The following is a 16,226-nucleotide window of genomic DNA, read 5'->3' on the forward strand; positions in this document are numbered from 1 at the left end:
CCTAACTTTTGACATCTTTTCTCAATGTGGTCATTCCGACTCAAACCGTGTCTTCGCTCAAACAGTCATAGCGTTTTATTTAAATTAAGCACCAACCCAAACCTACACCAAACTGTTTAAAACGAAAGATACATTTGGTCTTTGGAGCAGACACAATAAGGTTTGGGATTCAAGATAGTCAAAAACAGCACCAATTCAGAGTCCAGTGATATTCTAGTGTACTATGCTATTTTATTGACTTAGCTTCAGTGCTGAGTCATGGTGGCCTGCCTTTCTAGTTGACACCTTATTCCTGATTTACAATTTCACACACAGGTGATCTGATGACAGAATGACGAATAGGAACAGTAATGGCAGTGTACCATCTCCTCTGCCCACTCCATAAAACATACAACTAGCTTTTTATACTTTCAATGCTCCATTGACATCTCTTCCTGCTCTATCCTGACCATTTTTAAAGGCAATTAAGTACTTACCTGCCCGTTTGTTGAGTGTTCTTTCTCATAGTATTTGGACATCATTCCTGCTTGTAGATAAATTGGATTTTAAGAAATCAGAGATTGCTTGAGATATAACAAATCCTATGCAATCGTGCTTTCTGAATGTGGTGCAGGAATGGTCACAGAGACGGTTGTTCCAAGGGGAACAAACAACTTAATAAGACATGAAAGACCTGGAAGGACACTTGAATAAAAACCATCTCTCTCTCTATAAATAAATAAATAAATAACAAACGTACCTGATACAAAATTATTACAAGAAATAAAAAAGTCTCTCCACATATGGAGCTTCAAACCTTCACCTTTTCTTGAAGTTGTACTTCCTACTGCCATTAGTATCTCCTTTTAAATAAATATTACAAGAACAGTTGGCCCGCATGATATAACACTACTCGTTGGACCATTAAAACATTTACAAGGCAGCAGTTGGGCTTTCATGAAACAACACTACTTGCAGGACCATTGCAACATTTACAAGGTAGTCACACCACCCGAAAATGGCAGTGATTCCACATCTGATGTCTCATCTTCATCTTCATCCAGGATATAGACCAAAGCACGCTTCCGAGCAGCAAAAACACAAGCCACACCTCTTGAAGCTGTAAAAAGTAATTTAAACATTTAAACCACACCTGGGAAAGAAAATACTTAATTCTAAGGTAAAGCTCAAACTAATGTTCCATTTTGAATCCTCGAGGACTTTACCCCATGTTAAAAGATACATGAATTGAAAAGGAATTACCCTTGTTGCTGTGATTTCCTTAGCCTACATTGTGTGAACATGTTCACCAGTTGTCCTCTCACAAGAACCATGTGAGTTATTGATTATTTACAGTTATCTTTGCTAAAAATGTCCCTACAGTGGATTTCCCACCATTTCAAACATTGAGTGCTATACCTGTATGGACATACATGCCTAGATTCATTTGAAAACTGGGGCCAGTGCATGAATTGTCCCACTTTGGTATTTATTTTCTAACATAAATTTATTCTAGAGTTTGTGATGCAGGACAATCTTGGACCGGGCCGACCCAACTGGTGTTCTACATTGGACTGACCCAAACCCAGTTGAACTGGGTTCAGTTTGAGTGTTTGGATCTAGTAGGATTTTAGGAAGTTTATTTTATTTGGGAAATTATTATGTAATCTTTTATTTTAAAGTAGTTATTAGACACATGGAAATTTCCAATTTGAGTTTTATTGGGTTTATATTTTAGGTAGCCTGGTTTTAGTAAGTAATTAGGAGTCTAATTTTTTTGGGTTTTATAAATAGATGTGTAACCAACGTATTTTTTTTTGGGTGAATTGTGTAACCAACGTATTATGAATATGCAAGAAGAAATTGAAAAAAAAGTGAGTTTGTGCGTGTGCACACACAACCCCCCCCCCCCCCCTTTCTTCTTCTTCTCATGGCTTCTTCTTCCCCCCCCTCTGATTTCTTCTCAGATTTTCCCCCTGCAATTCTGAAATTCTGATTTCTTTCTAACTTTTCTCTTCTCCTAGTCTGTCCCCCATTAGTTTGCCTCTTTGACTAACATCTATTGACTTCAATTAAATGTGTAGACATATATTCACCCTTAATTTGATACAGAAGAGGCAAGAATCATAATTAGTCTTTCATAATCTAAACAGCAAACAGAACCAAAGCTGGATTCCTTTCAGCTTCCAGCATGAATTTGGAAGATCTATATCCGCAATAATTTTTATTATTATATTATATATATATATAAATTTTTTTTTTTTTTTGGGGGGGTGGGGGGGTTGGGGAAGAGCCTGGTAGAATCATGCTCACTTGAAAGAAACAAACCATCAAGCTGAAAGAAATTTCACTTTAAAAATGATAAGATCCCCCATTTGTGGCCACCAAATGCCAGATAAACAGTTTCAAACATTACCTACAATCACTGATGGTCACCGGTTTCATTTTAGCAAGATCAAATTGGGCTTTTCCCTCTTCTTGGATAAGCTAAGAATTTATTAGTGAAGCTAAGCAAAGGAAGGTACAGCAGACTGTTAACACCGCAGAAACAAAAGCAACATTCACCAGAAAAAAACCAATACACCCTGCAACAACAATGTTACTAGACCACTTTTGAATATTTCCCTATGAACTTCGGGCTTTTATAGTTATAACAACACAGCTTTTAGCTCCACACAGCCATTGGTCAGCCTCTTCACTGAAGATTCCAATGAGGTCATCTCATCTAGTCACCCAGATTTTCTGAGTCCTGAAAGGGTTGGCGATTTATGATGAAAACTCAAGTGGAGAAGTTAAGAAAAAAGATGAAGGACATTGGATTGACATTGTGCGTAGGACAGCTAGAGAATATCTTAAGTTCAGTCTCAGAAACATGTACCTGTTCTTTCCTTCTTACTATGCTCCTTCAGTTGAAGGGGAGTTTTATCTTCGCATTCATTCACACTTAATGTAGCTAAGATGAGGATGTTGAGATGGATGAGTGGTAAAACTAGAAAGGATAACATAAGGAATGAACAAATTAGAGATAAATTAGGAGTAGCTCCGATACATAATAAGCTGCAACAAAGTCATTTGAGGTGGCATGGACATGTGCAACGGAGACCTTTAGATGCTCTAGTAAAGAGGAATGATTTGATTCAGATTGATGGAGCTAAAAGAGCCAGGGGTAGGCCTAAAATTGCTCTAAGAGAAGTGGTGAGGAAAGACATGCATAGCTTAAGGGCCTTGTAACAAGTATGGCTATGAATAGAAATGACTGGAGGGAAAGGATCCATGTAGCCGACCCCATTTAGTTGGAATAAGGCTGAGTTGAGTTGATTCTTTACACTTGAACTAGACAAAAAATGTCCAATTTGATCAAGAACGATTGGTTCCAGAAAACCAGAAAAAAAACCAGTGATAAAGTGTGCGAGATTAAAATTAAGAATGATTGGTTAGTATTTTCAAATACCACTGCCCTAGGGAATAAGCCCTCAAGCATGGTATGCAAGCCCTGTAACTTCAGTTGGAATAAGGCTGAGTTGAGTTGATTCTTTACACTTGAACAAGACAAAAAATGTCCAATTTGATCAAGATCGATTGGTTGCAGAAAACCAGAAAAAAAACCAGTGATAAAGTGTGCGAGATTTAAATTAAGAATGATTGGTTAGTGTTTTCAAATACCACTGCCCTAGCAAATAAGCCCCCAAGCATGGTATGCAAGCCCTGTAACTCATTAGTTCATGTAGCCGACCCCATTTAGTTAGAGTTGAGTTGATTCTTTACACTTGAACAAGACAAAAAATGTCCAATTTGATCAAGATCGATTGGTTCCAGAAAACCAGAAAAAAACCAGTGATAAAGTGTGCGAGATTTAAATTAAGAATGATTGGTTAGTGTTTTCAAATACCACTGCCCTAGGGAATAAGCCCTCAAGCATGGTATGCAAGCCCTGTAACTCATTAGTTCAAACACATGTACGTTATATATATATATATATATATATATATATATATATATAGTGGGGTATTTGAAAACACTATATATATATATATATATATATATATCATCCAATAGATACCCAAAGACTAGTATGTACATGTCTTGCATATGCTAAGTCCTAGAAAGACCTTATATGTTAACTGAATAGGATATAGGAATATTCTGTCCATACTAGATCTGATTTGACTTCCATCCATCAGCATCAGGATCAGGGGAGCACTAACCACCCTATAGTCCAATGAGTTGAGGATCAAATCTGGTCAAATCTTAACCCAACCTATTGACAGACCTAACCAGCATACAAGAAATGTTACTTTTAAAGGGTTTAACTAGGGTTCACAGAATGTTAAATAAGAGTTGTTGATGCAAATAAATCACAGAAGTGCACTTATTTTAGAGGAAATAAGCCTTAGATTGAATAAAGTATGTGTTGGGCCTTTGGTTCAGGAGTTTTTTTAATCGTAATAGGCCACTATGATGGCCCTAAATATGGGTAGGTGGTAAAATACAAGATTTAATAGTTAGTTCAGTCATAGAGTCTTCTAGAAGTTATTTTCTCTCTCTTTTAATGTAAATCTTATCTTTGTTTGGGATTAATTTATTCCCAGCTGAGTAGGCTCCTCTTTTCTTATGCGTTCCTGAAAAAATATCTAATTGATTCTGCAGTTCTGTTCTTGCTTTGACTTGGTCCTTGTCACATAGTAGCATTCTTTTGAAACTTGCTGCTCTGCTATCAGAATTTAATCAAACTTTGCAGGCCTATTCTACTTGCTAAATTAGTCCATCGATTAGAATTTCAGACCTATGTGATCAATATTGCTTAAGTTATTAACATTTCTCAGTTTTGGGTTCTTATTCCTATAACTTGCGATCCAGTTCAAGCTAAATTCCTGCTGGATTTTTCCTGGCTCGAGTTTAGTCTACATTGTCTGTAGTATGGCCTGATAACAAACAATATTTATAGCTACTGGGTGACAGTTCTATAGAGCAATGTAGGCCATAAGAGGTCTTCAGTTTAAAAGGGTGAGCAAGGGATTGGTTTTGGCCTCATTAAGGATTTAAACAGTCAGAAATTAAAACAAAAAAAAGAAGGAAAAAAAGGCGTACGCAATGCACGAGGCTCCTGCCACTGGGGTCTGGGGAGGGTCATAATGTACGCAGTCTTACCCCTGCTTCGTGGAGAGGCTGTTTCTCGATTTAAACAGTCAGAAATATTGATAAAAATAACATAAAACAATCAGGGCAGTAAATGGCTAGATGCTTTCACAGGTTATTGGCTCAGGCAGTCTGACAACTCTGACAACTCTGAACCCACTGGTCCTCATCACAAGCATCATCCATTGCCATCTGCCAATGAATACTTTGGACCATTAAGACCAGATGTCAGACTGCACTATTAATGGCGTCCAACCCAAAAGCTTGAGCTTCTGGGTGGAGAGGCCCTTCCAAGGTCATAAGCCAAACTGCCACACACTACCCGACTGATGTTGGACTAAACTCCCCTCCCATTCCTGACCATGGAACGTGTTCACTGCATCAATTCCCCCAGCTTTGGACCATGGGCCTCCACATGGCCGGTGCACGGACAACCCGCTCTAATACCACGTAATGGCATCAACCCAAAAGCCCGAGCTTCTGGGTGGAGAGGCCCTTCCAAGGTCATAAGCAAAACTAATGCACACTACCCAACCGATGTGGGATTAAACTCCCCTCCCATTACTGACCATGGAGCGCATTCACTGCATCAACTATCCTAGCCACACAAATAAATCTTAATTCATTTATAACATTACTGTTTACTTGCCAAGCCACACTCCAACCACTCAGACAGGATGGATGGTCAACTATCAGGCCTGAACAATCCAGGCTGCAAGCCTTTTAGGAGACAGCCTTTTTCATGGGCTGTCAACTAAGCTACCACATGGAGATTCCTTGGTCACGTACATTTCTTTGCTAGTTGACTCGCCCAGGAAACCCATCCTCGGAACTTCAACTTTTGGAAGAAGAAGATGGAGAAGAATAGCTGCCCACTCACCTGCACTGATCCATTTATAGTTGTTCCAAAAGTAACTGCTGGAGCAGGACAGGCTTAGGAATTCTAGTACAAGTCTAAGGATTAAATGAATTTGGGTTTGGGAAGGTCTACTAACACAAAACTCACAACATACATGCAGAAAATCAGATTTAACAGCAGCCATAAATGATGTATTTTGGAAATTCATTCGAAGATTAATGGAAATTTAATAAAAGATACATGATAGCAGTACCTTCCTTTGCTGTCCCACGAGTAGGAATGCTGTGATCAATTGCTTAGTCACTACCAAACTCCAAGAATGTAGTCTTAGTGCCTCCTTGTTAATTGATGAATCTCCATTGTGTTTAAGGCCATAATTTAAGGCAAAAGTTGGAAAATTGGGACTGGTGGAAAAGGAATAGGGGAGAGTAAGAGGGTGGTAGCCTAGGCCCTAAGAGAGGAGTTAGGGAAGGGAAAGGGATTTTGGCTTCACACCAACTTGGATTCACTCCAAGGTTTGCAGGGAATCACTCATGCTGCAGAGAATGGGAGAAAATCTCACTAGTTCCAACATATTTTCATCGTCTTCCATTCCAAAATACAGTCTTTAAAACCCAAATGAATAAAAAAAAATAAATAAATAAATAACTCCCTAATAACTACTTCTCCAGTAATAACTACTTTTCCAGCAATAACTCCCTTACAACATTATTACACAATCGTTTTGATACCAAATAAAATAAAATATAACAAAATAAAACAAGCTACATATAAGTAAACAAAATATGCATCCACACAAGTTAACAAGGGACATCTAGCTACAATGAAGTGATGTGTGGCTGTGTATGTCGATGTCTGCTCTGATATGTCTTAAATCCCTGTGTGATGTCCTCATCAATTCTCCCCGGGTAGGAAGAACTCACCTCCACCGAAAATAGACTCTGATATTTCTTTAGCAATCTGGATTAAGGCATTGAAGCTCGTCCTCGGGGATCCATGTGCAATCGGTACTAGGTCGATCTCTCCACTTGACAAGGAACTTGTGACATCCCCCTACACAAGTAGACACGATCTGCTCATATAAAATGTCTTCTACCTCTTCTTTTCTACAGTATGGATGTCAATTGGGTTTTGTTGAATAATGTACACCAGAATACCGTGGGGGTATTCTGGTCTTTTTTCTGTTATTTCTTGTTTTATGTATCCCCTAGTTAAGTCGGCTATGCTAGGGGTATTTTAGGCTTTATGCTGCAACTCTTTTTATTATAAAACATAGGCTTGTGTGATCGTATAGATCATTCAAGCATTCTCCTAATTCCTGTTGTTAACATGGCATCAGAGCCACTTTCTCTGATCTAGGTTTTCAAAACGCCACCACCTTCCATTGTTCCTCTCTTCCACCTTCTCCCACTCGATCTTCTCCTTCCTTTTTTTGGTTTTCTTCTCTTATTAGGGCAGATCTAATGAGGTGATCATACGATCTAGATGCTGCCCTCAATTCCACCTCTTCAACAGATGGTTTAATCAAAATACCAAGTTCGATAGCTGCTGCTCTTGTTCCTACGATTTTTTGGTGATCTCCCCTTCTTGCAGATTAGCTTCTCCTTTGCCTTGGAAGCTGTTTTTACCTATTGGAGATTGATCATAGCAGTATTGGACAGCAGATATTACAGAAATTTCATTCTATTTGAAGCCTATACCCAATATCGATCTCAATTCAGGGCTTTGAAAAACCCTGACTTTTATCGATTTTTGGGTTTTCTGTTCTTTGCTTGGGCTGATCTTTTGAGATCTCATTCATACTACTTCAAGGAGGACTCGACATTACTATCAGCCCCTTTCGAGTTTTTTTGAAGACCCCTAACCCTAACGACCTTCTCTTTCAGGGTTTTTTTTTTTCAAAACCCTGATTCTTATCGATTTTTGGGGGATAGGGCTGCTTGTTGCTGCTATTACTTTCAAGTTTTCTTTGCTGCCAAGAGGATCACTTGACCTTATTTTTAAGGTCTTTTACTTCTGATTTGCTGCCAAGGACTCTATTCATCATGCCAGACTCTGATGTGATCACGGCTACTTCTGGAGGAGATGGTCAGTCCAGAACTGAATTCCTCCCTTATGCTGCTTCCATTAAACTTGATGGCACCAATTATCTAATGTGGGCCAGATCTCTCTCTTTGACTTTGGCTGGAAGAGGACTCAGTGGCCATCTTAATGGCACCTCTAAACAGCCCACTGAAGAGGGCCCTTCTCAAGCTTGATGGAATGCCAATGATGCTATGGTTATGTCCTTTGTTCTGAAGTCCATGCCATAGTTATCAAGGCGTTGCCATGGTGTCCAGACTCCTTGGTCGCCTTGGACGCCTTGCCGCCATGGCGGTGTCGCCTTGTTTTTTTACCCTCTAAAACACCATGGTCGCCTTCCCGCCTTGATAACTATGGTCAATGCCCTAAGAACTCTCCAGCCAATACCTTCTCCTTGACACAGCTGCATGCTGCTAAGGGAACTTATGGACAATTGGGGAATGATGCACAAGTTTATGACATCCAGAAGACACTCCATACCACTACTCAGAAGGAGTTGTCAGTTACCAAATATTATGCTTTCCTAAAGAGCTTATGGCAACAGTTGGATTACTGTGCTTGATTTCAGCCCTCTACACCTGATGACATAACTGTCTATTCCAAGTATGTGGACCAGTTTCGGGTTTATGATTTCTTGGCAGGTCTTAATGCTGAATTTGATCTAATTCAAGTGCAAGTTCTTGGTAGGATTCCTTTCCCAACATTGGAGCAGGCCTTTTCTTATGTTCACACTGAAGAGACACGTCGTGCTGCTATGATGTTGACTCCTACAGTTGAGAGATCAGCCTTACAGGCTGCTGGTTCCAACTCTTCTACTACTACTGAGAGTAGTGCTTCTGTTGTTGCTGCTCCTGCATGTGAGCCAATCAAGTGTGATCATTGCAACAAACCCTATCACACTAAGGCCCAGTGCTGGAAATTACATGGGAAGCCCGCTGATTTTGAGACCAAATGTGGTCGTGGTAAACCTAAAGGCAAGGCTAATCACACTGAAAGTGTAACTACAACCCCTACTACTGAACAGGTTTTCTCTCAGGAAGAATTTCAGGCTCTCAGGCGTATGTTACAGACTTCCGCTGTCTCTACTACATCTACTGCCAGTTATTCCACACCATTAAGTTCTCATTTTGCCCGTTCAGGTATTCCCTTTGCTGGTCATTGTGCATCGGTTGTCTCCACTCCATGGATCATCGACTCCGGTGCCACTGATCACATGACAGGTTCTTCTAGCCTTTTTTATACCTATTCCCCTACTTCTAGAAGGGATAAGGTTAAAATAGCTGATGGATCCCTCTCATCTATTTCCGGGAAAGGATCCATTAGTTGTTCCCCTTTTCTTACCTTGTCTTCTATGTTGCACATTCCAAATTTCACTACTAACCTTCTATCTATTAGTAGTATTACAAAAAATCTGAATTGACAAGTGACTTTTTTTCCATCTCATTGTGTCTTTCAGGATCTGGACTCGGGGAAGACGATTGGATCGGGTAAAGTGAATAGTGGATTGTACTTGCTTGATGATGACCCACTTGTTACACAGGCTTTACCTTCTCAGCTATGCCAGCCTGCATCATTCTCCTTTGAAGTACACAAATGGCATTCTCAACTAGGACACCCCCCTTAGGAACTTTATCACATTTATTTCCAGCATTAATAAAAAATTGTAATAAGGAAGATTTTTTTTGTGAGTCTTGTGTCTTGGCCAAACAAACACATTTAAACTATCCTATTTCTAATAAAAGGTCTTCTTCCTTATTTCAATTGGTTCATACTGATGTGTGGGGTCCTAGTCGAAAAGCTTCTCTCTCTGGTCATAGGTGGTATGTCACTTTTATAGATTGCTATTCCCGATTCACTTGGGTCTACCTGATGCACACAAAAAATGAGTTTTTTTCCTGTTTTCAGCATTTTCACACGATGGTCCAAACCCAATTTAATGTCACTCTCAAAGTCTTGAGAAGTGATACTGAGGTATGGAAGGTCAGTTCCAAAGATACCTTGCTGCCCATGGGATTTTACATCTGACCAGCTGTGTTGATACTCCAACCCAGAATGGTGTGGCTAAAAGGAAAAACCGTCATCTCTTGGAGTTGGCCAGAGCACTTATGTTTGCTCGACATGTTCCTTCCTTTTATTGGGGAGATGCTGTCCTGACTGCGGCCTATTTGATTAATAGGTTGCCCAGTCGGGTTCTTGACTCCAAGGCCCCTGTTGAGCTCTTACTTGGCTCTTCTTCTTTTATTGTTCCCCTTAGGGTGTTTGGTTGCGTTTGCTATACTAGGGATACTCGGTCCCCTGGTAAACTTGAAGCCCGTAGTCTCCGCTGCATTTTTTTAGGGTACTCTACCATCCAGAAGGGGTACAAGTGCTATTATCCTCCTGCCAGACGTACATTGGTCAGTATAGATGTTGTTTTTCATGAGACTGTCTTATTATTTGTTCCCACCTCTTCAGGGGGAGAGAGTTAATGAAGATGTGCTGACCATAGAACCTCCCCTACAGTCTGTTTACAATGAGTTAGTCCCTATTCCTCCCACTCCTAGTCCTCCCTCTGCTTTAGGGGGAGAGGTTCCTATATAGGAGGAGACTATCCCAGATGATGTTGTTGACATTCGAACTCAAGGGGAGCAGACTCCAGTCCAGAAAACCATTAGTGAAATTCAGAGGAGGATTAATGAATCTAATGTGCAGACTTATACAAGGAAACATAAGCAGCTTCAATCAACTATAGCACTAGTACCCATCCAATTGCCGAACTTGGTTCTAGAACCTGCCTCTCCACCTGGTAATACTTCTTCTCCTGATTTACCTATTGTTATTCGCAAGGGTGTCAGGGTTTGCACTGAGCATCCTATATCCCATGTTGTTTCTTACGACTCCTTTTCTCCATCTTTTCGTGCTTCTGTTTCTTCTGTTTCTTCTATTCGTATTCCTAACAATTGGTAAGAAGCTCTATCAGATGGAAAGTGGAAGGCAGGAATGAAGAAATGGAAGCCCTGAAAAAAAATAGCACATGGGAGCTTGTGATTCTTCCCCCTGGGAAGAGAACTGTTGGATGTAAGTGGGTGTTTGTAGTGAAACAGAAGGTGGATGGCACTGTGGATAGGTATAAGACATGACTCGTGGCAAAGGGGTTCACCCAGACATACGACATTGATTATTGGGAGACCTTTGCCCCTATTGCAAAGCTGAATACTGTTTGGGTTTTTCTATCCTGTGCAATCAATCTTGGATGGGAATTGCAACAGTTGGATGTGAAGAATGCTTTCCTCAATGGAGAACTAGATGAGGTGTATATGGACATTCCACCAGGGTTCTCTTGTGACAAAAACCAAGGTAAGGTGTGTAAATTGAAGCGTGTACTTTACGGGCTGAAGCAGTCACCTCGAGCATGGTTTGGCCGGTTTCACAAGGCCATGATTTTTGTGGGCTATAAGCAGAGTAATGCTGATCACACTCTCTTTATGAAGAAGGTTAGTGGAAAACTCACTGTTCTTATAGTCTACGTTGATGAAATAGTGGTCACTGGCAATGATGGTGATGAGATCAGCCGGTTAAAGTCCTTTCTTGGCCAGGTTTTTGAGATTAAAGATCTAGGAAAGCTAAGGTACTTTCTTGGGATTGAGGTTGCCAGATCTTTTAAAGGCATTTTTCTCTCCTAAAGGAAGTATGTCCTAGATTTATTGGCTGAAACCGGTTTGCTAGAATGTCACCCTTCAGATACTCCTATGGATGCTACTATTCGTCTCAAGGAAAAAGAGGGTGAACCTGTTGATAAAGGCCGGTACCAAAGACCATAGTTCAAGAACTCGTTTCGTTTCGGTATGTAGAAAACCTAGGACCTGTAACCAGTAACTCTAGAGAGAAGAGAAGATGGACGTTGTAAAATACTTGACTGAATTAATTGATAGGTAAGCCCCTCTATTTATAATAGAGGGGAAATTACAAATAGACTAAACTAGGCGATGTGGGACTAAAACCCACATAGCCGACACAACTTAATAACACAAGAAGAATAAAACTACCCCCAAAAAGACCAGAATACCCCCACGGTATTCTGGAGTACATATTCCAACACTCCCCCTCAAGCTGGATTATACAAATAAGAGAAGAAGGAAAAATCCAGCTTGAACTAAATAAAAAAAGAACTCTATAATAATGCTAACACTCCCCCTCAAGTTGACGCATACAAGGTACTAATGCCCAACTTGAACAAAAATGAGAAAAAACTAAGTTGCAGCAGAATCCAGCTTGACATATGAATGCAATTCCCAAATAAACCTTCAAGAACTTGAAAAAATAGATCTTCAAAACTTGGACAGACATGATCAGCAAACCAGGACTGGAATGTCTTCCAAAAAAGGCAGCTTTCAACGATCTTCAATAGCTATCCGGTGATGAATCTCAGATTGTCATAGTGACATAAAATCTTGAAGTGAAATAACTAGAGCAAAATAGCGAAAACAAACTGAATCAGCAGGAAAAAAACGTATCAACCCAATCGAAAGTCCTCAAATAGGCAACAACCAAATATCTTCAATATTTCAATACTTCAATCTCCCCCTTACGGCAAACTCAACCCAATAACAAAGTAGATACCCATTGGCAATGGTGAAAACTCTGATCGTCTATGCTTTGCACCAAGTGTTCCTGCAAGTTCTGCTTTTACAATGTCTGCAGGTGTACTGTACATAATCCCCCCCCTCACGTGTAGTACACGTGGACATAACAGAGATAATGTAAAAGATAGGACAAAAACATAATATTCCAGAATTTTCTAAAAGTGTTATGGGTAATTAAAAAGGAAGGAATGGTAAAATTGTAATTTACTAGAAGTTTCCAAAGGTGTTATGGGTAACTACCAAAGGTATGGGATATGAAGGGAATTAGAATTATTGAAAGGGAATGGTGTTGGTAAAAAGGATGGCATGGCTGTAATTTGATGGAAATCCACTTTTAAATACAATCCAAGCCAAAGGGCAAACTGGTAATAAATCAGAATTTTCAAGGGTCAATTGGGTAGTCAAATAGGGGAATATATTAAAAGGTAATGACAGTTCCGTAAATAACCAGAATTTTGCAAGGGCCTTTTTGATAAACAAAAAGCAATGGGATGCAATAAGTAAAATAATGGCTATGGAGAGTGGCAATCTTGTAAATAATGTAAATTTAAAAACCCATTAAGAAAATTGTAACAAAACAAGGATATAATGGGCATTAAATTCAACAGGGAAGGACAGAGTAGGAATTTCAGAGAATATAGGGGCCAATCAGAAATAACTTTAGGAAAGAACAACTTTTGTATATTTTTAAAGGGTTGGCCTTGAGTGTAAATACCAAAAAATTGTGTCTTTCTTCCTTACGGTTTCTGAAACCAAGAGTAAAACTTGTTGACAGAGGAGCAACACTAGGCAATAAAGTAGGATTTACCAAAAACGATAAAGTAGGAGACAAAAACGGAAACCAGAACCAATGGTGGGGCAGGGTGGTAACCTTGTAACACCATGGCGATAAACTTGGGAGAGAAAACCAGAGAAGAAGGGATCTCACCAACAATAGCAAACCGAAGAAGGATCTTTCTATCTACTTCAAATCAGTAGCAAAATCAGTGGCCAGTGATGTCATTAGCAGAGGCAAAAAGAAGCTTGCGACACTTAACCAAGAGATTGCATAACAGGTGCAATCAACAACAGCTAATCGATACTCAGATCAGCAGTAGTAGCCATCAACCAATCCTTCGAACTAGAAAACACCATAAACCGTAGAGCGGCAGACAGAGGTGGAACCAGCGGAAAGGAATCAAGAGACAAACCAAGAAAACCAGGAGACAATTCAACTGCGGCACTTGATTCAACATCCGTCAATAGCAAAAGCGGAAACCTGCTTCTATGTCGATCAGAAGAACTCATCACCGACCTCCAGCGTGAAACTCCACCGTGAACCAGAGGCGAAACCAATGAATCGAGGTAGGACGAAACACACCGAGAAAACCAGCAGAAATACCAATATTACGAGAAACCAGATTCATAGCAGCAGTAATCGCAAGAAAGAAACCAGAGCAACAGCACTCGAGAAGAACACTCCTTCGATTGACAAACAAAACCCTAGTCCTCCTCCTTTTATGAACTAGGGTTTTCTCTTCCAACCCAGAAATTTAAACGACTCTCAAAACTGCAAATTGTGAAGAGAATCAGTCACTGATTGCCTAGCTTTGATACCATGTAGAAAACCTAGGACCTGTAACCAGTAACTCTAGAGAGAAGAGAAGATGGACGTTGTAAAATACTTGACTGAATTAATTGATAGGTAAGCCCCTCTATTTATAATAGAGGGGAAATTACAAATAGACTAAACTAGGCGATGTGGGACTAAAACCCACATAGCCGACACAACTTAATAACACAAGAAGAATAAAACTACCCCCAAAAAGACCAGAATACCCCCACGGTATTCTGGAGTACATATTCCAACACGGTATTTCGGGCTGACCGAAATATCCAAAATATTCGAAATTTCGGATATTTCGGTCTAAATATTGTATTTTTCTGGTATGTTTCGATAAGTCATTTCGGTGGGTATTAGGCCAAGTTAAGGCCAGAAACTTCATGGAAACCCTATTTTAGGCTATATAAACACATTTAAATGTTCAAATTGCAAAAATAGTCACCCAAAATGGTATTTTGGATGTGCACCATTGATTGGCAACGTACGGTCGAATCCTAATGTATAACTTAGTTAATCACACATTTACACATACACATCGTACATTAAGCAAGTAAATTGACTTGGAACTAAGTTGGAAACATAATGCCTCATAAGTTAAGTCATAAATCATAATATTAAGTACATAAGACATCAAGTCAAAAACAAGTTAACAAATAACAACTTAAGAGTTAAGATTTAAGAAGATGATATCAAACATTCCAAATCACAATATGTCAATCACCTTCAAAAACCAAGCAAAAGTGCAAAACCAGAGCTGTTTCTCAGTCTCGGTCGAAATTTCGACTGAGACTAACGAAACATGTTCATTTATATAAAGCAATTTCTCGAGAAACTCGAAATCTCGCGAAATTTTGAAAAAATCTCAAGATATCTCGAAATTTCGAGAATTTTGATCAAATTTTTGTATTGTTTTTATTCGAGGTGGCATTTCGTTTCGAGGAGGTCGAAATATCCGAAAATTTTGAAATCTCGAGATTTTGAACTATGCCAAAGACTAGTGGGAAAGTTGATTTATCTCTCACACACACGTCTGGATATTGTTGTTGCCGTGAGTACTGTGAGTCAATTTATGCATGATCCCTACTATTCTCATATGGAGGTTGTTCTTCGTATCTTTCACTACCTGAAGTCAGTTCCTGGAAAGGGCATTCTCCTGTCTTCTCATGGTCACCTACGGATAGAGGCGTACACTGATGCTGATTGGGCTGGTTCTATGGATTGCAAGTCTATCTCTAGGTATTGTTCTTTTGTAGGTGGCAATCTTGTCACTTGGCGTAGCAAGAAGCAAAATGTGGTTGCTCGTTCTAGTGCCGAAGCAGAATTTCATGCTATGGCACAAGACATTTGTGAGTTACTTTGGCTCAAAGGCTTGCTACAAGACCTTGGGGTTCCTATTCGTCTTCCTATGATGTTGTACTGTGACAACAAGGCTGCAATCAATATTGCACATAACCCGGTACAACATGATCGCACTAAGCATGTTGAAGTGGATAGGCATTTCATCAAGGAGAAATTGGAAGAAGGGCTGATTTGTGTTCCCTTTGTTAAGTCTGCTGATCAGCTTGCTGATATTTTCACCAAGGGATTATCCGGAAAACTGTTTCATCCTAATTTAGTCAAGTTAGGCATGATTGACATTTTTTGCTCCAACTTGAGAGGGAGTGTTGAATAATGTACACCAGAATACCGTGGGGGTATTCTGGTATTTTTTTCTATTATTTCTTTGTTTTATGTATCCCCTAGTTAAGTCAGCTATGCTAGGGGTATTTTAGGCTTTATACTGTAACTCTTTTTATTATAAATACATAGGCTTGTGTGATCTTATAGATCATTCAAGCATTCTCCTAATCCGGTTTTGTTAATAGGTTTGGGCTAGAATTAGGACTGATTCATGAGAAAATGATGTGGCAGGTGTGGGTGTGGTCTGGGTAGCTGAAGTGGAAGG

At 39.7% G+C, this 16,226-nt stretch overlaps 1 protein-coding gene across 2 annotated transcripts in view; it reads right to left on the bottom strand.

Moving 5' to 3' along the window:
• Positions 1 to 868: 868 nt before the first annotated feature.
• LOC122660287 (anaphase-promoting complex subunit 4) overlaps positions 869 to 16,226 on the bottom strand; it is a 131,411-nt gene continuing 116,053 nt past the window's right edge. For both annotated transcript variants that reach the window (XM_043855525.1, XM_043855524.1), the window contains exon 19: positions 869 to 1,099. In XM_043855525.1, the coding sequence (XP_043711460.1) occupies positions 972 to 1,099 (128 nt within the window). In that variant the 3' untranslated portion in view covers positions 869 to 971. The remainder of the gene's footprint in view (positions 1,100 to 16,226) is intronic.

The sequence above is a fragment of the Telopea speciosissima genome, chromosome 4 (genome assembly GCF_018873765.1).
Source record: "Telopea speciosissima isolate NSW1024214 ecotype Mountain lineage chromosome 4, Tspe_v1, whole genome shotgun sequence".
NCBI classification, from domain to species: Eukaryota; Viridiplantae; Streptophyta; class Magnoliopsida; order Proteales; family Proteaceae; genus Telopea; species Telopea speciosissima.